The sequence below is a fragment of the Gouania willdenowi genome, chromosome 9, assembly GCF_900634775.1.
Source record: "Gouania willdenowi chromosome 9, fGouWil2.1, whole genome shotgun sequence".
NCBI lineage: Eukaryota > Metazoa > Chordata > Actinopteri > Blenniiformes > Gobiesocidae > Gouania > Gouania willdenowi.
In genome coordinates, this window is record NC_041052.1 from 31,289,337 (window position 1) to 31,312,617 (window position 23,281).

At 42.2% G+C, this 23,281-nt stretch overlaps 1 protein-coding gene across 1 annotated transcript in view; it reads right to left on the reverse strand.

Moving 5' to 3' along the window:
- LOC114469339 (ATP-binding cassette sub-family A member 2-like) overlaps window positions 1-23,281 on the reverse strand; it is a 48,952-nt gene that overhangs the window by 23,758 nt on the left and 1,913 nt on the right. Inside the window, exons 3-24 of the mRNA XM_028456760.1 lie at window positions 22,867-23,183; window positions 22,472-22,631; window positions 21,906-22,013; window positions 21,688-21,831; window positions 20,698-20,794; window positions 20,437-20,610; window positions 18,144-18,246; window positions 17,014-17,128; window positions 12,693-12,883; window positions 12,474-12,624; window positions 11,897-12,101; window positions 11,617-11,778; window positions 11,304-11,484; window positions 9,292-9,504; window positions 8,771-8,967; window positions 8,456-8,629; window positions 7,637-7,845; window positions 5,749-5,869; window positions 5,393-5,656; window positions 4,611-4,832; window positions 3,109-3,211; window positions 218-531 (exon numbers count right to left, since the gene is read on the reverse strand). Of these exons, the coding sequence (XP_028312561.1) occupies window positions 218-531; window positions 3,109-3,211; window positions 4,611-4,832; window positions 5,393-5,656; window positions 5,749-5,869; window positions 7,637-7,845; window positions 8,456-8,629; window positions 8,771-8,967; window positions 9,292-9,504; window positions 11,304-11,484; window positions 11,617-11,778; window positions 11,897-12,101; window positions 12,474-12,624; window positions 12,693-12,883; window positions 17,014-17,128; window positions 18,144-18,246; window positions 20,437-20,610; window positions 20,698-20,794; window positions 21,688-21,831; window positions 21,906-22,013; window positions 22,472-22,631; window positions 22,867-23,183 (3,925 nt within the window). The remainder of the gene's footprint in view (window positions 1-217; window positions 532-3,108; window positions 3,212-4,610; window positions 4,833-5,392; window positions 5,657-5,748; window positions 5,870-7,636; window positions 7,846-8,455; window positions 8,630-8,770; window positions 8,968-9,291; window positions 9,505-11,303; window positions 11,485-11,616; window positions 11,779-11,896; window positions 12,102-12,473; window positions 12,625-12,692; window positions 12,884-17,013; window positions 17,129-18,143; window positions 18,247-20,436; window positions 20,611-20,697; window positions 20,795-21,687; window positions 21,832-21,905; window positions 22,014-22,471; window positions 22,632-22,866; window positions 23,184-23,281) is intronic.

Below are 23,281 nucleotides of genomic sequence, written 5' to 3' on the forward strand. Positions count from 1 at the left end.
TTGATATGACTCATATCTTAATAATTGTTAACTACATATGTGTAAACCTGTACATATAATTGCAGCATGGTTTCCCAAATTACAATTGACATTTTTTATAGAATTTTCATGACAATCACAAAGTCAAATATCTAAACTCAATTACAATTTAGCTACGATTACGACAGCAACAGATTTTTAAAATTACAATGACAATTATAATCCCACCATAACTCACTGAGGATGGTGGTCGGCGGCGCCGCGGTGTAAGTCCACAACCGCGGCTCGGGGTCCTCTGAGGGTGCAGGTGAAGGAGGCGGTGGGACGAAGTTGGACAGTGGGACGCCCTGCGTGAAGGAGTCCAGGCACATAGAGTCGAAGTAGCGAGCGGCCAGCGTCTTAGAGTCATCGGCGCTGGGGTTGAGGGTCCGAGCCAGCTGGTCTAAGGTGCTGTTAAAGGGCGTTTTAAGGACACAGGTCGCACCCACACCTGAGGGCTGACGGAGCGTGTTGATGATCCTCTGAGGACTGGCATCAGGGGACAGTTTACTCCTGAGGGACGTACATACTCCACTTAGCGCGGGGTTGGGACACAAGCAGCCAATAATTGTCCAAATGATGGAAAACACATTGGCCCTCATTTATCAACCATTGGTACATTCAGATCTGAGCGTACGACACACCTCCATATAGCCCATCACTGGGGACTGTACAGAGGAAACAGGATCTCATTCATGCTTATTTTAAATGTATATAGTTCCTTAAACTTTTACAAATGTGCTGCAGTATTTAATCAACAATGTGATGAAATATATGCGAAACTGGCTGAAGGCATGATAAACACAGACAAGGGACAACATTTAGTCATTTTTGAGGCTTTTTAAAGCGTTTTGATTGTTAATTTCTTTTAATGTGACATTTATTGCCTAAAGTGTGCAGACTGAGGTCGATATAAATGTCATATTTCCGTGTGTGTCTCCAGGATCTCTGTTGTGAAGTTTGTCCACAGCGCACACAGGGGGGCAGACGTCACCTGCTCAGTAGCTGATCCTCTTCCACAGAGCGTTTCAATGAGCTCCTTTAAGTCCAGTTTTCACACGTTAAAAAGCAAATCTGTGTATTGCTCCATCTCAGATGTGAGGATGACGATTTTCATCTTGGAAATGTTTCTGTTCTTGTTTGACCTCAGTGGGCGGGGCCTCCGAAACAGCAGTGCATAGCAATTAATGACGATCAAATTCAGCCGCTGCATTATTAACACCTGATCTTTTGTACGCTGGGATTGGTCAAATACCAATGTTTCATAAATCACACACTGGTCCTGTCGTACGACCAAATGTGAACTCACATTTGCACCCGTTTTCACACAAGGTTGATAAATGAGGGCCATTACGTTCCATTCTTAAATAAACTGAAGTGCTGGTTGTATATTGTCCACTGGGGGTCATACTGCTTTAGTCAGATAATTCAAATAAAGATACAAATACAAAATAAAATGAAAAAAAATAATACAATAAATAATATAAATATCAAAATATCCAAATATATACAGAGGTTTTGCAGCTGACGTCACAGGTCATGTGATCTTTATTTATCAGACATCTTAGACAGCACTTAGCTTGGACGATAACACCATGGTGTTTCACTGCTGTGCTGTTGGATGTACAAACAGGCCAGAGAAAGTCCCTGGCTTGTCCTTTTATTGTTTCCCAGCTGTCAGAAAGCGACGTGAACAATGGATTGTAGCTGTCAACCGGAAAGTTTTTAACTCAGTTCAGAGTGAGACTTTTGCTGCAGCGGCGGTTTGATTAAAATTTGATAAGTGTGTGTGTTCTCCAGCCGTACATTTACAGTATACAGCGCCGCTTTTACAGTTTAAATGATGAACTTACGGAGTTACTACAGGATGTGTTCAATCAGAATGTAGGCTTATTACCTTCGCCAAGTTTGAAGCCAGAGCGGAAGGTTATGTTTTACCCTCCGTTTGTCTGTCTGCATTTATCAGTCTATTAGCAAGACAACTTGAAAAGTTCTGAACGAATTTGGATGAAATTTTCAGGAAAATTGATAAATGGGACAAGGAACAGGTGATTACATTTTGGTGATGTTCTGGCTGCCAAAAAAAAAAAAAAAAACATATATATATATACAGTACATATATAATTTATTTTTCCACCCACACTGTGGAACTTCTTGTTGACGATGTCATGGGTTCTCTCAGAGTCAACAGCTCGACAGGTAGTTAAGGTAACACAGCTCAATGTTGACAGGTAGTCATGGTATGTGTTCAGCTCCGGTCACAGCTCAGGAGCTTTAGCTGAGCTTGAGCTGCTTGGCGGAGGTTTGCGCTCTCCGAGTGCTTTTCTAGTTCAAGAAGTTAACCGCTTTAATTTTGCGCCAGTAAATTGAGGAAGTGTACAGCCTCCCTCTGCAGCTGTCTCACTATAGCGGGAGGGGGGGGCTGCTGCCTCGGCTCGCGGGACATAGTCGTCGGAATCACGCAAGTCGGGCCGCTTAAAGGGAGTTCACTTGAAGTCGTGTCATTTACACTGTTTTTGAATGTAATCTAGTCACTTCAGTCACGTTCGGTGTGAACGTACCTTTATCCTGGTCATTTCTGTACGTCTCACGACCAATGCGTGAGACTTGATAGCTTTGAGTGTACAGTGTGCTAAAATTAGCAGCAGTACTTCAAATACCATTTTGCTTGAATTGTTCAATTAGGCATTTGGAGGTGGATCGAGTATAATTTAAAAGTTTAAATCCTATTAAATGTGGCTTCATTTATAGATCATGATAACAGTCACACAACTTAAACTGTGGTCTATTGACATGCTGATGGCGTCCAAGATGGAAGCATAAACAAAACCCACATGTTATCAGTGACGTCAATGCAAAACCTCTATAAATAAAAATGTAAATAATTAAAAACAATAATGATAAGAAGATTACAATAAATAAATAAATTGTAAATAATGAAAAACTAAAATAAAACTTTCTTCAACCTCAAGAAATGCATTTATTAATAATACCTAATTTTATGTTTTGCTAGCAGATGGATGTAGTGAATGTGACCACTGATACATGGATGGATAGATATAGACCTATATAGATGAGTAGGATGCGTGCCTGTACTGGGGTCGCTCCTCGTTGGCATAGGGGATGAAGTTCCCTCTGGGTTGGGTGTAGTTGTGATACTGAGACGGAGACAGAATCAGCGGAGGAAGGTCCCCTACAACACAAACCAACCAGCTAACACTCAGTCACCAGGTAACACAATCACCAGCTGGTTTCAAACACCAACGGTAACTCAGCAGCACACAGTATGAGTCACAAACTGAGCTACTGCTAACTAGTCAGGTGTTTTTCATGCTAATGCACATGTGTCAAACTGAAGGCCCGGGGGCCAAATCCGGCCCTCTAAAGCATAAAATTCGGCCCGTGGGAGAAAGTAAAAATGACAGAGAAAGTGATATAAGCACAGTTTTCCTGTGCTTATATTACATGACTGCAGGCATTTTTAATTTCAAACTAAAAAAAATTCTAAAATCCTGTCATTTCTCACAAAATTGCCAAAACTACACAAAAATTGTTACACATTTTATGAATTCCAAAGTGAAGATCCTGCAGGGACTGATATCTGTCACTGTTTTGGTGCTTTACAAATTTTATATATAATTTACAAGTGGAAGTGCAAACTAAGGCAGATAATTTTTTTAATGCTTCTTTTCTATGGAATCAGAACAGTATCATAATGAATGAACTCTTGCAGGGTTTTTCACAAATGCACATGCTTTGTTTCACAGTTGTATTTCAGATTCACAAATGCACGCGATCTGTTTCACAAATATTATCTTGAGGCACACTTGTAATATAAATCCACAAATAATGCAAATTGCTGAATGTGCATTTACAAACCGCTTTTGTGCTGTGAAACCTCTGTGTATTTGTGAGAGAAATCTCTGCGGTGAATTCTGAGACTGCCCTGACGTCGCGGGTCCACAAACGTCACCATTGGCTGATAAAACTGATTGACAGATTCCTCAGCCAATCAGGTGTGTCTACTTTCATCCAATCATATGGCTACTTACATTTTCTACACACTTTTAAACCAATTACAGAGCTACTGATATGTGTGCGCATACGCAGTGTTCAAACAAGAGTGTGGAGAAAATGTAAGAAGCCATATGATAGGCTGAAAGCAAACACACCTGATTGGCTGATGAATCTGTCAAGTGTGCCTCAAGATAATATTTGTGAAACAGATCGTGTACATTTGTGAATCTGAAATACAACTGTGAAACAAAGCATGTGCATTTGTGAAAAACCCTGCAAGAGTTCATTCATTATGATACTGTTCTGATTCCATACTTTTCCAACCAAAATCTGTGGCCCACGTGAGATAAAACTGGTCCCTTAACTAAAATGAGTTTAAGACCTCTGCTAATGTTTGTCTTTTTGTTTGTTTTGTTGTGTATTTGCTTTAATTATGTTTAATTTTTGAATTATTTTGTGTTTTTGCTGCCATATTGGGTATTTTAGGACAGTATTGTGTGGCAGTGATTGGTGGTTGTCTAAAGCTGTGGAGCCAGGATAAAGCTGTAACAGTGATGATGCAGAGAATCCCTCACCAATCTCTGGGACTGACAAGGCCACAGTCATGGCCACGCAGACGAAGAACGCCGGCAGCAGAATCTGCGAGAACAGGCCTTTGGTGTTCCTCTTAGCGCAGTGGAAACGTTTGACGATGAGTCCGTAGAACTGCGCTAGCTTCAGCCGCCAGCCGTCCAGCTGGAAGCTGCCCCGCCCCTCCAGCACGTCGGGCTCCGGGGCCGAGGATGTCCCTGTGTCTCCTGGACGGAACAGAGACAGTGTGAGTTACATGGAGCTTAAAGACATAAGATATGAAATATAAACGTTAAGGTAGGGCTGGGGTCAATTCTAATTATTGATTGCATAATTGATAATTAATTACAATGATGGTATAATTATAATTAATACTGTTAATCTGTAATCTGTTGCTAAATTAAATATAATTGAGTTCAGATAATTGACTTTGTAATTGTAATTGACATGGAAATTCTATAAAAACTACAATTTAATTAAACCCAATTCTATGGCTTACATACTGTATATGTAGTTAATCATTAAAATATGTTTCAAACCAATGTGTTGTCATCAAGCTCTGCAGAAGCATGATAACGAGCCATTCATTTGATTCAGGTGTAGGAGCAGGACACATCTAAAAGTCTGAGGAATCCAGTCCTCGAGGACTGGACTTCGGCACCCCTGCTTTATGGGCTTATTTATTCAACGCTCAGTAATTGTGATTAACTGTAATTGAACTTTAATTTTAATGCAATTGACCCCAGCCCTGCATTCAGGCTCCGGGGTTGGATCGTGGCTCTCTCACCCCTCAGACTGGCAGAGTCCGACTCTTGTCCAGAGTCTAACATGGGACAGTAGTCTCCATAAAAGTCAGCGTACAGTCCTCCTTCGTCTCCTCTCACTGAGCCCACAGAGGAGGACGAGGACCTGAGGGAGGATCGGCTGTGGCTCAGCCTTGAGTTTGTTACCAGATTACTAAGCTCCACCTCTGGTTTCTGGGTCTCCACCGATGGCACAACTGAGCTCCCCGAACCCACGGAGGAGCTGCTGCCCGGAGAGGCCTTCACGTCTGAGCAGAGAGGAGAGATTAACCCTGACACTGAGTAACTGGTCCTCAGGAGTATTTGTACGCCATTACATCCAAGTCTCTGTTGGTCTCACCAACATCGCTGTCCTCCAACGACTGATCCTCCTCAGACACTTTGAGGAAAACTTCCTCCAGTGTTGTGTCCATCACCCCAAAACTGGTCAGAGCCAGACTGTCCAAGCTACGCCCCAAAGCCTGAGAAAGACAGGTTTGTTACTGTTCCGCCCCCTAGTCAGCATTCTGTGTGTGTGCACTGAATAAATGGAATGACCTGACCGCATTGTCATCAAACCACTGAAACATCCTGAAACAGTTCATCCTTCTCCTGTGTCTGTAGGAGGAAGTTGCGGAACGTTGGTTACCTTGTACCAGTTGCTGTTAGGGATCTACTGTTAATCATGTTATCTTGTGACTGATTTTGACAAAATTTTTGACAAATGTTGGTAAACTGTAAATAGGGCCCTATAAAATCCACGTTCACGGATCCGCAGACGAAATCACGGAATCGACCAATAAAAACGGTTAAAAATTGGCATGAAACGCCGTCACCATGGGGCAAAGAACGTTTTTTATGGGGAAATATTTCTGGGGACCGCTTATTAGGTGCACCGCCCTCCCTCCTCTTGTCCTGGTTGCATTAAACTCATCTTAAACAACCACAAACACTGTCTAAAAAGCAACACAAATCATCACTGACTGCTAACTACAGAACCTCCAGTGCACGTTAACTTTGCTGTGCCTGTGAAGCGCCGCCCGTGTTTGTGTAGCGCAGCGGTGCCCTGCGGTGATCAGCTTTAATCATCTTCACCTGCTCAGTGTTCGAACTATTATGCCTGGCTAACTAAGAATAACTCAGTCTGTCCTTTAGTTCTTTTTATTCCAGATTTTTGTCCGTGTCTCTCGTAGGTACAAATTCACAGTAAGCAAGCTACCTCAAGTGCAACCGTTTCAGTGGGAACTTCCGGTTTACAAAATAAAAGTCAGTTGGAGCAACGTTATTAGAATGTTACATTCTAACAACACCTCATCAGAGCTACAGTAAAATGCATGTTGAAATAATGAATTAATAAAAAATTAACTAATGAAAACAATCAATGTTTATACTTAATTGATTTTTTTTTTTTTAAAACATTTAAGCAACAAAAAATGTAATATTTTTTTTTTTATTTAGACTGTGCATGGCTTAGATTAGCCAGAACATTGTTTTGTTGTTTTCCTAAAAAAGTTGTTTTGTGTTCTTTTGTTTTTTAACTTTAGTGTATTGCATGGTGTTACTTTCGTCCTGAATATGGGGGATAAAAGTAACAAAGTGCAACATTTAGTCAACGTCAAATTCCATATTACAAAGAAGATAGTTAAAAATAACCTAATTTAAATTATCCTAAGTTGATCAGAACTTAATCAATAAACCTGATCAGATTCAGTAAATCATTGATCCTTGAGTGGAAATCAGGTGACATTAATGCTGTTCTCATACATCTTTATATGACATATGAATAATTAAAAAGGAGTGGTCAGAATAATCCATGTCACTACAACTTATATATATATACACACTTCTTCCACTATCTATCTTTTAATTGTATGTACTTTATTTTTGACATACATACAGTTTTTTTTCTTTATTAATATTTATTTGTTTCCTCACAGGAGTTAAAAACTAATATTTTCTTTAAAAAATGATAAATAATTCTAAAAAACGGAATTTAAAAAATTAAAATGGAAAAAATGGAATTTGGAAAAAAATAAAACGGATTTTAAAGGGCCCTATGTAAAAGAATGCAGAATTTGCTTTTTTGTGTTTTTGTGTGTTGTGATGGACGAGTTGTTCAGATTTTTGTAAAACATAAATGACAGCAGTTACCAGTTATAATAATAACCATCACCATCTGAAGTGATACACTAATGGGTAAAAGGCTGTTTGTATAAGTGATGAAAATCTGAAAATGTAGATGTTCTCACCTGAAATAGGCGCTCAAAGCAGCCTTTCCTCACAGCCTCTGAGGGAAGAATGTAGGACAGCTCCGTGTTGGAGTCGGACACCAGCAGGCACGACGACACGAACTGTCGGATGAAGCGAGTGACACGAGGCTCGGAGCAGGGAGACGGCGAGCTGGGAGAGGAGGACTGACCTGGGAGCACCAGATCAGGAAGGTCAGGAGTCTCACACCCTAAAGGAACATCAACCAACAAACCAACCAACAAACCAAAGTCCCAACCAACCAACCACAACTCAACATGCCAACCGATCTACCAACCAACCATCCAACCAACCAATATACCAACAATGAATCAATACACCAACCAACCACGAATCAACCAATATATATTATCCAACCAAAAGACCAACTAAGCACGAATAAACCAACCAACCAACCACGAATCATCCAATATACCAACCAACCAACCACAAATCAACACACCAACCAATCTACCAACCAATCTACCAACCAACCTACCGACCACTAGCAAATCTACAAACCCACCAATCAACCAACTAACCAACCTAAACCTACCAACCACAAATCAACCAATATACAAAACAAACAAACAACCACAAATTATCCAACATACCAACCAACCAATCAACCAAGCACGAATCATCCAATTTACCAACTAACCAACCAACAAAGAATCAACCAACCAACCAACCAACCATCATCCAATATACCAACCAACAAAGAATAAACCAATCAAACAACCAACTAACCTACCTACCAACCAACCACAACTCAACCAATCAACCAATCACCCACAACCTTCTACTGGGATGTTCCCCACCTCGGCCATCACTCTGCTTCTTCACCAGTGTCAGCTTGTATCCGTCTCCATAGGTGCTCTTCAGGAACAGCGGCGATCCGCAGCACTTCAGCTTCCCGTGAGAGATGATGGCGATGCGATCTCCCAGCAGGTCGGCTTCGTCCATGTGGTGAGTGGACAGCAGGATCGTCCGACCTGCAGCAACACACCAGCAAACAACTACAACTACCTGCTTCTCAAAGCAGGTAAAAGATATTCACCAAAAAACAACATCAATGAACGTAAACAGAAACAGACTGACCTGAGGGGGCAGAGTCAGGTCTAACTGTCACTCACCCTGTTTGTATTTGAGGATCAGGTCCCAGATGGCACGGCGGGCATACGGGTCGACACCTGCCGTCGGCTCATCCAGGATTACGGCCCTCGAGCCGCCCACAAAGGCAATGGCCACCGACAGCTTCCTCTTCATCCCTCCGGACAGAGTCTGCACTAAACTGTGACGCTTGTTAGAGAGTTCAAGGTCAACGATCATCCTGAGGACACGCAGAGACACCATGAGAGAAGGTTGTTAGATCGAGAAGATACATACGATAAGACCTGTTTAGGTAAGATATGATAACATACAACATACAGACACCATATGACACACTATGGTGAAATACAACAATGTAAGGCTTGGTATGATAGGATGCAATAGGACACGATCAAAGGCAGTACAATAGGATATGATACAACTATTTTTTGTATTTGTCTCATTTGTTTTTGGAATACTTTTGTGTTTTTGTTGTCATTTTGTGTATACTTTAGGCTGACGTGCTGCATGTGCATTGTCAAAGCTTTGACATTCAGGGACTCACTTGTCCATCTCCTTGCATATCTCGTCCTCGGCCATGCCTTTGAGCCTGGAGTAGAACCAGAGGTGCTCCTCCACGCTCAGACGGTCAAACAGCACATTGTGCTGAGGACACATTCCCAGGTTCTGTCGGATCCGCTCCATTTCCGTGCGGATGTCATGACCGTAGATGGTGGCTGAGCCCGAGGTGGGAGGGAACAAGCCAGTGAGGATAGACCTACGGAGATACAGGGAGGTAAATTATTGATCCACAGCTGTTACAGTTCTCCATGAGTCCGTCTGCGTCATTAAAATGAAAACGTCAAATTCTTCAGCTGGAGTTGTTGGAGACATCTCCATCTCCCTCCAGCTCTGAAGGAGGCCTGGCTGATAACAAGATTGATAAGGTATAAAAGAGAAGATAAGATACAATATGACAATGTACGATACAACAAAATACGATATAATGCGGTAGATTCAGGAAGGTAAGATATACGGCAACACTCAATATGATAAGATATTATACAACAAGATACGATACAATATCCAATACAACACAGTAGACACGACAAGGTACGACATGACAAGATACGATACAACACGGTAGATACAACAGGACACAAATCTGCAAAATATAACACGGCAAGACTCAATATGACAAAATATGATACTAGATACAATATGACAAGGTATGATACAACGAGATATGATACAACATGGTAGATACGACAAGATACATAACAACAAGATAAGATACAACACAATAGATATGAGAGGATATGATACGGCAAAATACATAATGGCAAGATAACACACAATAGATACGACAAGGTGCGATACGACAAGATGCGTAACGATCAAGATACGATACAAAACAGTAGATATGACAGGATACGTAACGACTAGATACAATAAAACACGGTAGATACGACAGGATACGTAACGACTACATACAAGTGTTGTGTGACTACTTAGAAAAAGTAAACTGCTGGATGAGTGAAAACTCCCTTCAACTAAACCATGATAAAATGGAGGTGATTGTCTTTAGTAACAAGGAAAAGAGGACTGCTGTCAGCAACTATCTTGAGTCTCGATTTTTAAAAGATAAAGACCAAGTCAAAAACCTTGGTGTTCTGATTCACTCAGATCTTACATTCAGCAGTCAGATCAAATCTATCACAAAAACAGCTTCTACCACCTGAAGAACATCTCCAGAGTGAAAGGTTTAATGACTCAGAAAGATCAGGAAAAACTAGTCCATGCTTTTATCTCCAGCAGACTGAATTATTGTAATGGTCTTCTGACAGGAATCCCCCAAAAGAGCATCAAACAGCTACAGCTGGTTCAGAACAATGCAGCTCGGGTCTTAACCAAAACAAAGAGGTCACAGCACATTACTCCAGTTTAAAAGTATTTACACTGGCTCCCGGTCAGCCTCAGAATAGACTTTAAAGTTCTGCTGCTGGTGTATAAATCTGATAATGATTCCCTCATTATGAGATAATGCTGCTATTGTGTTCATGTTTGAAATCAAATCAAATGTCTGACCATTTCTTTTTCACCTCAGTCACAGTCCGACCCTCTGAGGAAAAGCTGTTTACGGCATCAACCACATGCTTCTACTATCCTTTCTATCACTCGTAATTCCCACTGGGCCCACCAAACTACTCTCCTGTGTGTGTCTACCTCAATAATTAATACCTCCACCTAGCATTAAGTGAAATGTGTTTTATTCGCTCATTTTCCCCCATGGTCCATCGTGAAATTTGTATCAGTGAATATTTATCAATGATTTCTTATAAGTACCACATGGGCGGAGCAAGGTGTTTTCTCACATACAACAACTTTAGAGTTGGTTGTGATTTATAAACAGAAACAGGCGTAGGACGTGCATGCTCCCTCTGTTATAAATCTGAAAGTTATTTTGCATATGCACTTCCTGTGTTTTAGTGTACGTCAGGGCTCTGACCTCCTGATCCGAGACCTCACTGTAGATCGTGGTGAACTTTAATGTTGTGGATTTACTGGTTCTCTTACATGGTGGTAGTCTTTCCGGCCCCGTTGTGTCCAAGGAAGGAGACCACCTGGTTTTCATGGAGGTTGAGGCTCAGCTTGTTCAGGGCCAGTTTACTGCCCGTCTTGTAGACTTTGGTCAGCTTGTCGATGCAAACAACCAGCGGGAGGTGACTGGGCTCCTCCTCAATACCACGATTCTCCTCTGGAAAAAAACATAGAAGAAGTGTCTCATATTCCTTCCAAACGCCATTTTTCTGATGGTGACTGAACATTTATCAGTGATCTGATTGTTTAGAATAACACCTCTCCTAAAGGAGGAGGAGTTAGTGCATACCGGACCGCCGCTGGTCCATGGCACAGGCCTGATCCTCCTCCATCACACTCAGCCTGGTAGCTCTGCCTCCACACGGACAATCCCAGCTCTCACCACGCCCACTGCTCGACCAATAGGACCTCTGCAGGGGGAAGTACCAGGGCCGAGGCAGCCCATACATGCCTGATGGAAAACACAGCAGTTTTACCCTACTCTATCTTGCAATGTTTTCTCCATCAGAGCCTTTAAACGTGGATGACTGCTGGACGCTCAGTGTTTACAGATGGAGGGCGTGGTTCACCTGGATGTACGGCCTCGATGTACCAGGTCAGCACGCCATACGCCGCTGCATCCACTATTAGCATCATCATGGACAGCCCCAGGTTAAAGTCGTCTCCCTCCACCGGTGATTGGCTGATGGTTCTCCACTGGATGCCCACCCCGGCCACCTCGTACAGGGCGAAGTACTTGGAGCCCAGGCCGAAGGCGGTGGTGGACATCAGGGACTGATGGAGACACGAGGAGACACCAAAACCAAAAGACAATTCAACCAAACACACACACACAAAACAACAACATAAAAACAACAATAATCAAAACATACTGAAGAGAAAATGACACAAAAACACACAATGACAGAGAGAACAGAGCCTGCCGATGAGAAATGACTAGTTAGCATTAGCTGACAGATAACACCGAGTTATACTGGTTAACACTGGTTTATATAAATGTATACTGGTTAATATCAGTATATACTGGTTTTTACTACTTCAGTAAATATTGATGAGGCTCCCAGTAACACTTAGCACTACACTCGAAAGTCTTCATGTGAGCAAATTTAAAGCAGAACAAATGCTGGATGGGTTGTCGACTCTTACAGCAATGCACTTCTCGAAGGCGGTGATTTTGTCGTGAGCGACCTCCTCCCTGATGGCCACGTACATGTAGGGCACGTAGCTGAGGAAGTAGATGATTCCTCCACAGGCCGAAGCCAGCTTGGCTTTGGAGTAAATGACGGACACCAGGAAACTGAAAAACACAGAGGGCGCTGTTGGTCTGGGCTCAGAGACGTCATCAAAACAAAACGGGACTCTCACCAGAACATGATGGTTGCCACGGCGTAGATGCTGAGGAAGAGCCAGATGATGAAGGTATCGCTGTGTAGCAACACACGGCCATACTTCAGGATTGCAGTGAGCGCCGTCACCGACACGGAGAGCTGCAGGAAGCCTGTGATGAACCAGGCGACCCAGTGCACGGCGTTGTTCAGCCCCATCATCTTCATCACCTGATCATCATCATCACATATCAGCACATTCATTTACACTTTTTACTATCAGTCACAAGGTAACATGATCATCAGTCTAAACGCAACATCAGATGGTTGGAGTATGAGGAGACGGTCACTGACGGTCACCGTTTTTATAGTTTGCATTTTTTATGATATCGACTCATTTTGGTTTTACATTTTAAGTCTCACCTCTGACATGACAGGTCACGAATTATAACAATCACCTGTTGAACTGATACACCACATGTCATTGTGTGAGAATTTTCTCTGAAAGATGACGGACTGATCATTTTGTGTACTAATAACTTTTGTTTTTTTACATACATTCAGTGGGGGGCCGTGCATTTCACCCCTAGGCCTTCAGTGACATCCGTCTTAGTCCAACCTAAATTAATACACCTCATAGCAGCATCAATATGACACCACAGCTCGAGAATCCTTACAGAATCACACATGCGCATTACATCACCCTTAATATAGGCTGTTCAAGCAACACTTAATTTCCAGAGCATTTAAAGTCAAAAAGCTTGCGTTCACAATTAAGAGTAGGACACTAAGATCACGGAAAGAAAATCTGATTTTAAGAGACTAGTCAGCAAAGTTTTATTAAGTCCACCAAAAGAATACGTGAACTTAAACAAGTTTGTCCAATAAAATGCGCATTGTCGTCATTTCATATGACACCAACGAGGCGATAACGAAACCAACAATTCATTGAAAATTAAAAAGTAAAGCAAACACATTATTTGCATTTGTTTTGGAGAAAATGCAACAGCAAAACAACTGAACACGTTGCGCCGCTGCACGCCCCACATTATTTACATTATAAATTGCAGTGGATCAAAAAAAATTTTTAATATGTTTTGCCATTTTATTTTGTGACCATTGATTGATTACTAACAAAATAAAATGGCAAAAACATCTTAAAAATTCAAATAAAAAGCTTGCACTCACAAACATAGATCTCCTCCACATCGCCTGCTTATTTGAAAATAAAATCCATTCTTTTTTTTTTATTTCAAGAACATCTCAATGGCTCTATTGTACAGTCGATCTGTACGCTTCAGGTCCATGAGTAAGTTGTTTTCTATGGACATGGAGGTTAATGCTGAAAGCCGTGTCTGTCCGGTCGTGTTTCTGGCATGAGTTTTAAAACCCTTCATCAAAGGCACAGGGATGGTCACAGCCAAACAGGCCAGTGCGTCAAGTTGTCCCATACTCTCACTTAGATGCTCAGAAGAAAATCATGGAGATCAGCGGGAGTTTTACCTTCAAAATCAGCCATGGCATACATTACAGTCAGTTCTGTTTTAAGTCGGGGAAGGACAAACAGTGTTCGTGGCTCTGTATTAAGCTGGAGAAGGCTGCTTGAGGGAATTATTTCCTGTATGTCTGAAAATGCTGGGGGTTGAGAATGGAGAGAAACATCAACCTTTCATGGTCCTGAAATCGACTCCTTATCTGGGAAAGAATGTTGTCCAGAATCCTGTTGTGGAGTTTTTGGAAGTGTGCACACAGATCGCCTTGCGCCTCGCCCTGGCCTTTGCGCTACTTGGACCACCTGAGATGCTCACTGTTTCTTTATATATCTCACTGAATTTGCTTCTTAATTTACAAATAAATTCTTTAAAAATCCTACAATGTGAATTCCTGGATTTTTTTTCACATTCCGTCTCTCACAGTTGTAGTGTACCTATGATGAAAATGACAGACCTCTGTCATCATTTTAAGTGGGAGAACTTGCACAATTGGTGGCTGACTAAATACTTCTTTGCCCCACTGTATATTGCCACCGTGTTGGCACAACGTGAGGAAGACGCCGCTTGCAGATATCATCCGGGAGTTGTGTGCATTTCCGGGATCTTTACGCTTTGAGGCCCCTTGAGTCAGTACTAAATTAAGACAATGTGCATAACAGTGAATGAATAAGACCATAGGCGCCTTCTCCTTAACTTTAGCCTGCACCTCGTTTAGTCCAGATGCCATCACCGCTGCGTCATCATAACACTGTGCAACAACATTTATAAAAAATGGAAAATAAGAGCGGCAAGGTCATCAGCTCGCCTGCTACTGGTTACATTCACAAAACGTTCCTTGACACCTGTGGCCATCACACAGCACAGTACGAGTGTGAGCTGTGCCATGTTACCCACGTCTGTGGTTTTGTCGACCATGACAGCGACAAAAGGGACTCTTTTGATCTCCTCTCCCATCACTTCAGCAATAACATAAATTAGGTCTGTATTTTGCCTGATGTCCGAACACCACCCTGTTAGTGGACAAATGGTAATGCAAGTCTGTGTCATGTTCAGCAAGAAAACAAAGAAGCTCCACATATTTACCTCTATTCAATGACTGGGGGCTTTCATTGTGTCCCCTAAATGAAAGTTCCTGTTTACCTAAAAACATGACACAATCCATCAGTCTTTTCAATATCTCCCTATTTTTCTTCACCTTTTCGGTGTTGAGCTCCGTTACCCTGCGTGCCTGTTTGCTGAGCTGCAGATCCACTGGGGTGTCCCCAAATGTTTTTAAAAGCACCGTAGCATGTAAGTGCCCTGCGTGTTTTGGTGTCTCGTTGCTGCCTTGGTGAAACAACTTCAGTTGGCAAACCCAGTGTAGCTCCAACCACCAAATCATTCAGTTGCAAACAAAAAGCATTCCCCTTTTCCCCGCTGGGATAGGTTAGCTAGCATGGGAGTCGGATGCCCTCTTCTCACAAGGTCCAGTTTTTCTTGAATGGTTTGTCTTGAAAATGATGTGGCAAGTATATCTGCAACCGAATCCATCCCTTCTCCACCTTTAGCCATCGTGTGTTAAAAAAATACATCTTATAGCCACCTTCCAGGTTCTCACAAGCACTTATCCAATCACAGGATGCGTAGATGTCAACTTCAGCGTAAGATCTTCGAGCTGGCCTAGGTGTCGCAGACTCGAGAGCTTATTGGCTATCGCCACTGACTGTGTCCGTTCACTTACAATGCACAGGCGCAGGAGCCCGATCTGTTGATTCTGAAGGCCTGAGGCAGATTTAATAGAACCTGGCAACACAAGCTCACTGAAATATGATTGGATAAAAACTCTACCATAATGTATAACACTGGAAGCAGCGCAACCAAGAGGATATCATATGACATAAAGAGAACAGACCAGGGAGAATAATTTTATTTAAAAATATTTACAAAAAAATAAAATACATGTACTTTTCTGTGTATGTTTAGGCCAGCAGAGAATGGCTTGCTGGCCCTGACGGCCCATCACTGCATAAATTACCTGCTGGTGTACTACTTCACCAATACACCAAATATCAGTACCATCATGTCAGTAGTTGGAATCTGAGCTCTGACATTAAATTCACCAAAGTCTTAACCCTCGTAGGTTTAACCATTTCCTCTTATGGTATTTCAGTCCAACTGGTGCCCATTTCATCTGGTGACCTCACGGTTGCAGTTCGTAATAGCCTAAACATTTTAAAGCAAACGTTGATTATTGTTCTCAATAACATAAGTCACAAAGACAGAAACAATGAAACCATGCTTTTAGTCTTTGTTCTGAACTGCTGAAAGTTGGATGAGTCACCAGGTATTACGATCACCAGTAGAAGTGCTACACCAGGGGTGTTCAGGTGCCAAATCTGGAGGAGTTTATTTTAAGTGGGCGGCAGATTTTAGGTGGGGAAAAAAGCTCAATTTCAACATTAATGTGCCCTAGTTTGTACTTCCACGTATAAATTATATATAAAGGCACTGACAATATCCAAACAATAAATGACAGATATCAGTACCTGCAGGATATTCACTTAAAAACTGTGATTTTGCATAGAAAAAGTGTCAGTTCTTTTTACAATTTGTGATAAAATATGATTTCGGACAAGTGATATACAGTAGGCGTGGGAAAAACGTGAGCCCCTGCAAATATGGCATTTTGTAGTTTCATTAAATTTGTGAATTTAGAATGGTTGAGAAATCTAAAACCGAATTATTTGGTATTTTGCACATATATTTTGTTTTCATTGACGTTTTAACTTTCTCCAGGCGGGCCAAATTGCATGATATATAGGGCCATATATGGCCCCCGGGTCTTGAGTTTAACATATGTGCTACACCAACAGAGAACAAGAGCCTCACCTCTTTGAGCCGGTGTTCCTTCTCAGCCACGATGTGCTGAATCATCATGGCCACGGAGTAAACCCAGGAGATCACCATGCACAAAGGCATCATATGCTCGATGACAAACAGGAAGCTGAGGAACCACACACACACACACACACACACACACACACACACACACAGTTATTTAATTCAGTCAGACATTTAACACAGTGCTTTATAAAGTGTGTGGCACGCCCCCTGGTGGGGAATAGAGGTATGACAGGCGAGGTTTGATAAATAGGAGGAATTTTTTACTTTCATGCTATTAATCCATCCATTTTCAGACCCGCTTGTTCATGTTAATCAGGGTTGCAGGGGTCTGCCGGTACCTATCTCCAGCTCTCAATTTCATGCCAATCTTCTTAAAAACCTTTAGGTGCATATCACCACCTACTGTACATGTTATATTTCATTAATTTGTCCAGCTTATTAAAGCTGATTTCCGGAGTTTCTGAGAAATCTATGTTTATGTATCATTATTTTGAAATGCAAAAAAATAGCTAACTAGTCTTTTATTATGTTCTACTGCCTGTGGTCATTCATATACGTCTATGTATATAAATCCCGCCTATACAAAGAGAAAATTGTGCCGTCATCGCCCGGCCAATAGGCTTCAACTTCCTGTAGCGGTCTTTGTCAATCAAAGTGAATGCGGAACTCTGCACGGAAACAAGGCCACGCGTCACAACAGGAAACAGGTACATATGATTTTAGCTCTTACCTCAGAAATGTTAATCGCCTAAAGAATAACGATGACCCATAGACCTACTGTATATCAATGCAACCTTGTTATGGTCCGCGATGCGCATGCAGAAAAGAGGCGTGGCTTCTGGTTGATTGGCAGTGGAAGGAAGTGGAGTTGTTTAGGGCGGGACATCAAGACGTTTCTCAGAAACTCAGGATATCAGCTTTAATGGATATACAATCAATGTGCTTTTACTCCACCTTTCTTCATTGATAATAAAGGTCATTAACACTAAACAAAAAGCCTCCACACAAAGAAAGTAATAATGAGAAGCCTAAAAGTAATAAATAATGATAAATGATTAGACAAGGGAAGAAAATGTAACGTGGAACTAAAGGAAGAGCAAGGTGCAGGTTCTCACTCGTCTCTGGTGTAACACGGGTATGGAAACATCTGCACGTAGTTTCCTGGTTCCACCACATCGTGACCCACCAGCGTGTTGATGATGGCTCTCTCCATCATGTCTGTCAACACACGCAAGAAGAAATAACACATCATAACTTACACATCATAAATAACTCATAAACATTATACAGCATTAATTATCATAAATAAATATCTATATAAACTGTAAATAATTAATAATTAAATACAATTATATATAGTAAAATACAGTCATAACACATCATTAATAATATAAAATAGTGGTGGGACTCGATAAAATAAAGAAATAATGCATTGGATTTTATATAGTGCTTTTCATAAACACTCAAAGCATTTTACATTGATGTTCATTATTCTTTCACTCCACACACAGTGGTGGTAAGCTACTATTGTAGCCACAGCTGCCCTGGGGCAGACTGACAGAAGCAAGCCTGCTATAGTGCACCATTGGTCCCTCCGACCACCAACACTCACTTGCCCAAGGACACAACGACAATGACTTGGCTAGAGCGGGATTCAAAACCCCAACCCTTCGTTTATTGGACGACCCACTCTATCACTGAGCCATAGTGTTTGATGTTTCAATTAAGCACAACCTTAAATTTAACTAAGCTATATTTATGATTTTCTGGAGTTTTTTGTGTAAAATTTCTAAAACAAATGTGTTTTGTGTATTAAATCAAAAAACAGCACTTAGTGCAGAACATTCCAGAGAAGTGGAAACTTAACAAAAATAGTTAGAATATCTGTGGCATGAAATAAACAGAGCAACTGATGAAGCTGATGAATTTAGTTTGAAATAGTCTTTCTACATAGCAGTTCATAAGTTGGGTCAGACGTGGTCCTTATTTTAACCTGTGTGTCTGTGTGTTGTGGGCGGAGTTTGTAATGGGGTGGATGTTTTGTTTATTTTTTGTGCTTTTTGTGAAAGCACTATGATCTGCATTCTGTTGTATGAAAAGCATTTTTTACAAATAAAGATTGATTTATTGATGCCATCTGTAGCAGTGCTTCTAGCCCCGCCCAGATCCTCTACCATCGAAAGTGGTCAACTGTCCACTATAACCATTTATCCACTGACTTTGTTCATTTGTCACTTATGTACACTTATTCGTTTTGGCTCTGAACCCTGTCATCTTCTCCAGTGTGGAATGGAAATACTGCCTGCTCAGAATAGGACCATTGTCCGTGCTAGCTGCTACATGTTTAGCATTGAGGTGCTAGCTGAAGCGAGAAGAGTTCGGGTGATCCACAAACTTTTTCTTACACAATTTGCACACAACTGAGCTTTAGTTTTCCATCCGGTGATTTTATTTAAAGAGCAACACCACCCCCAAACCCACTTTTTTCTGCTGAATACATATGTATTTGGGTATTAAGTAGTGCTGTTTATTAATCCTAGTCCCACTGTGTGTTTAGTTGTAAAATGTCAGAGTTACTGGCCTCTAAGGGTTGAACTATTACCTTTGAATTTTGCTATTGGCTGAAAGGAATTCTTTAGATTGCCCTGTGTCACCAACTTTCACCGTTGACCCCACCCCTCCTATAAAGCTGAGAGAAGGGAGGAGGGTTTCCTCCAATTACAGCCCTTGGTGAGCTTTGATTGACAGCCCTAATGAGGAGGTCACTGTGTACTGTGTGAAGCAGCCCGCATGTGTGTATTACCATCTGTCTCAGTGCACAGCACTGACAGGCTTACTGAGTGGGCGTGTCTTCCTGCTACAGCAGTAATGCCCATAATCGAGGCATTTTTGGAATTTCCCTCCTAGTGTCAGGTCAGCAGAAAGCAGGGGTTTAGTTACTGTTTCAACTAAAATTAACGCTCTCTGGTTCTCCTGTTTCTTGTGTTGTGGTCTGCGCATCAGCTTTATGAGTATGCCGGGAACTTGTAAAATGAGAAAGGTTCCACGCTGTTTGGAGTGCAAAAAAAAAAGTGATTGAATTATTTTTCTTTTGTCCATTATTTTTCTGTAATTAATGAATTACAATCAACGTAATAGAGTCCAAGCCTTAATAAATAATGAATATTACAGAATATAATAAAATAGACATAATACATCATATTACAGAATATAAATAAATAATGTCTAATAAAATAATAAACATACTTCATAATTAATAATAAAAATCATAAAAAATTATATGAAGATGTTAATAAATCATACCTAATGAATACATCAAACATAAAAAATGAAACATGAACTGATAAACTACATACAGTAATAGTAAATATTAGTATTTCAGTGATTAAAGCCACAGGTAGTGCCCACCCTGTATCCACACGAAGCCGTACAGGAAGTAGAACTTTCCCCCAGTGTTGGGTCCTGGTCTCCAGTAGGCTCTGCGGATCTCGTTGGTTTTCTCCGTGAAGCTGGAGTTCTGTCGGATCTTATAGAGGACGTGAGGTGGGAGGGAGCCGTCAGCGTTGGTCTGGAAGACCACACCTGAGACGCACATAGAGAGGACACACACACTAAGACACACACACACACTGAGAAACACACACCTGAGACACACACAGAGGAACTCACTGGCAAACACAGACACGTTGTCCTGGAAGGCCTGGTTCAGGGTGTAGTTAACAATACTGTCCTCATCAGGGAAACCTTTGAAGACGTCCACACTGACCTGCTCGCACACGCACGCACACACACACACGCATACACTAAAACCTTTGTACGACAAATCACAACTCAAGTAACCAATCAGCATCCTGTGTGTGTGTGTGTGTGTGTGTGTGTGTGTGTGTGTGTGTGTGTGTGTGTGTGTGTGTGTGTGTGTGTGTGAGGCATGAATTGACCATACGGTCACTAAAACCTCTTGAAACAGTTGATCCTGTGACACATTGAGCACTCAGAGCAGCTGGTGTTAGAGTCAGACTGGTCATCATGTTATGATGTGACAGAATGTTAGAGTCGGACTGGTCATCGTGTTATTCTGGCCATAACAGCCAGTCATTGCCCAATCTCGTTATATCTCTGAAGCTAAGCAGATCTGGGCCTGGTTAGTAGTTGGATGGGAGACCACTGAGAATTCCAGGTGCCACAGTGGGGACAGTCGCTCCAGTGGCAGTGGCATCTGCCATTGTGTCCATGGGCAAGACACTTCACCCACATTGCCTAGAATGAATGTGTGAATGAGTGTTTGTGGTGGTCGGAGGGACAGATGGTTCACTATGGCAGCCTCGCTTTCGTCAGTCTTCCCCAGGGCAGCTGTGGCTACAATAGTAGCTTACCACCACAAAGTGTGGAGTGAAAAAATAATGCCTTAATTCTGTAAAGCGCTTTGAGCGTCTGTGATTAAGCGCCATATAAAATAATTTTTTATTATTATTAGTATTATCCTGTGACTGGTTCTAAGCAAGGATGTTGCAGTGAAGTGTGGTGTTGTTGTTTTGTTGTTTTGATCAATGTAAACACAGTGACTGCATGAATGAGACATCAGTTGTAACGATGACCGGTTAAAACGACATACTGACAGGTAAAGTGCTTGGATAAGATTGTTTGTTGACTGTCACAGACCTTGGACATGAAACGTGTCCATCCACAGGCAGCATTGTCGATAGTGTCCAGCTGTCCCAGCAGGGTGGAGGTGTTGGGAAGGCTGTAGACGCGTCGCTCGGTGCCGTCCAGCAGCTCCAGATGTTTCTGCAGCTCTGAGGAGAGCTGAGGAGACACACAGGAGGAGGTCACACACCGCTCGTTCGCAGCCCCCTGAGCTCATGGAGAGCTGAGCCCACCTGCTGCAGACGACCCTCCTCCAGAAAGCTCCGTAGCTGCGCCGAGATGTTGAGCCACACCCGTGTGTAATGTGTTACGTTTCCCACCAACACAAACGTCTCGTTAGCCTGCGAAGGAAGATGAGGATGGAACTGAACGTCTGCTGCACATATAGAAATCAGGCGGCCCAAGGCGCACAAAATGACATTCAAAACACACAAATAACGATAAAAATACATAAAATGAAAGAAAAATGGACAAAATAACACCAGAAACAGACAAACTGACAACACAAACAATAATAAAAATACACAAAGTAAGAAAGAATTGACAAAATATCACCAGAAAGACACAAGACAACAAAAACACACAATAAGACAACAAAAACACACAATATGACAACAAAAACACAATAGCAACAATAAATATACACAAAATGGACATAACAACACCAGAAACACACAAAATGACCAAAAAAATGACCACAAAACGAAAACATGCAAAACGACAACAACAATGCTCAGTTTGGTCATCATTCTAATGCTGACATGGATCTTAATAACGTGACAGCTTTGATGCTGTCTACCTTCTGGATGACTCGGTCCACCTGGGAGCCAATGGGAGAATAGAGGATCTTGGGATTTGTAGTCATCAGGTGGACAAGCAGGCCCAGGTTCCTCTGCTCTTTACTGGTGAAACCCAGAGAGCTCATGTTGCCCTGCTTCAACGCCTCGGGCTCAATGATCCTGCAACAACACACGCCTCATGTATGTCACACAAACACATGGCTAATGTATGACACAAACACACATACACACACCTCAAGTATGTCACACAAACACACACTGAACTTCCTTCACTCAGAGATGGAGTGTTCATCTCACATCAATGCAGGATCTTTGATAGTGATGCCCCTTTGCTGTTTATCAATGATTATGTCACAGATGTGCAAATGTCCCTGTGCAGCCCTAAGGCTCTCACCGGTTGTTCCCGCACAGGATCGGCTGCAGTCCAGCCCAAAGCTGCACAAACGCTGAGAACTGCGAGCGCGGGTTCTCCGCCTGGCCGGGTGTGTCCGTGGCGTTGGGGTTTCCCGTGGTAACGTTGACGGGCGAGCTGGTGCTGGCGGGGGACACTGGAGTCCGAGAGGAGCAGGCGCCTTTAGGAAGCAGGCGAGCTAGGCCAGAGAGAAGGTCCACGTCCTTCAGGAGCCGCTCCACGTCCGCCACGTCCTTCAGCAGGGCGCCGAGGCCGGTCTGAGGGGGTGGAGCCACAGCCTCGGGCTGCCCCTGCCGCAGCTGGACGGACAAGAAAGGAAACAAATGACTGAAAAGATCTCCAGTGACCGCACAAACACGCACGACTTCAAAGAACGCAACAAATGACCTGCCCAATA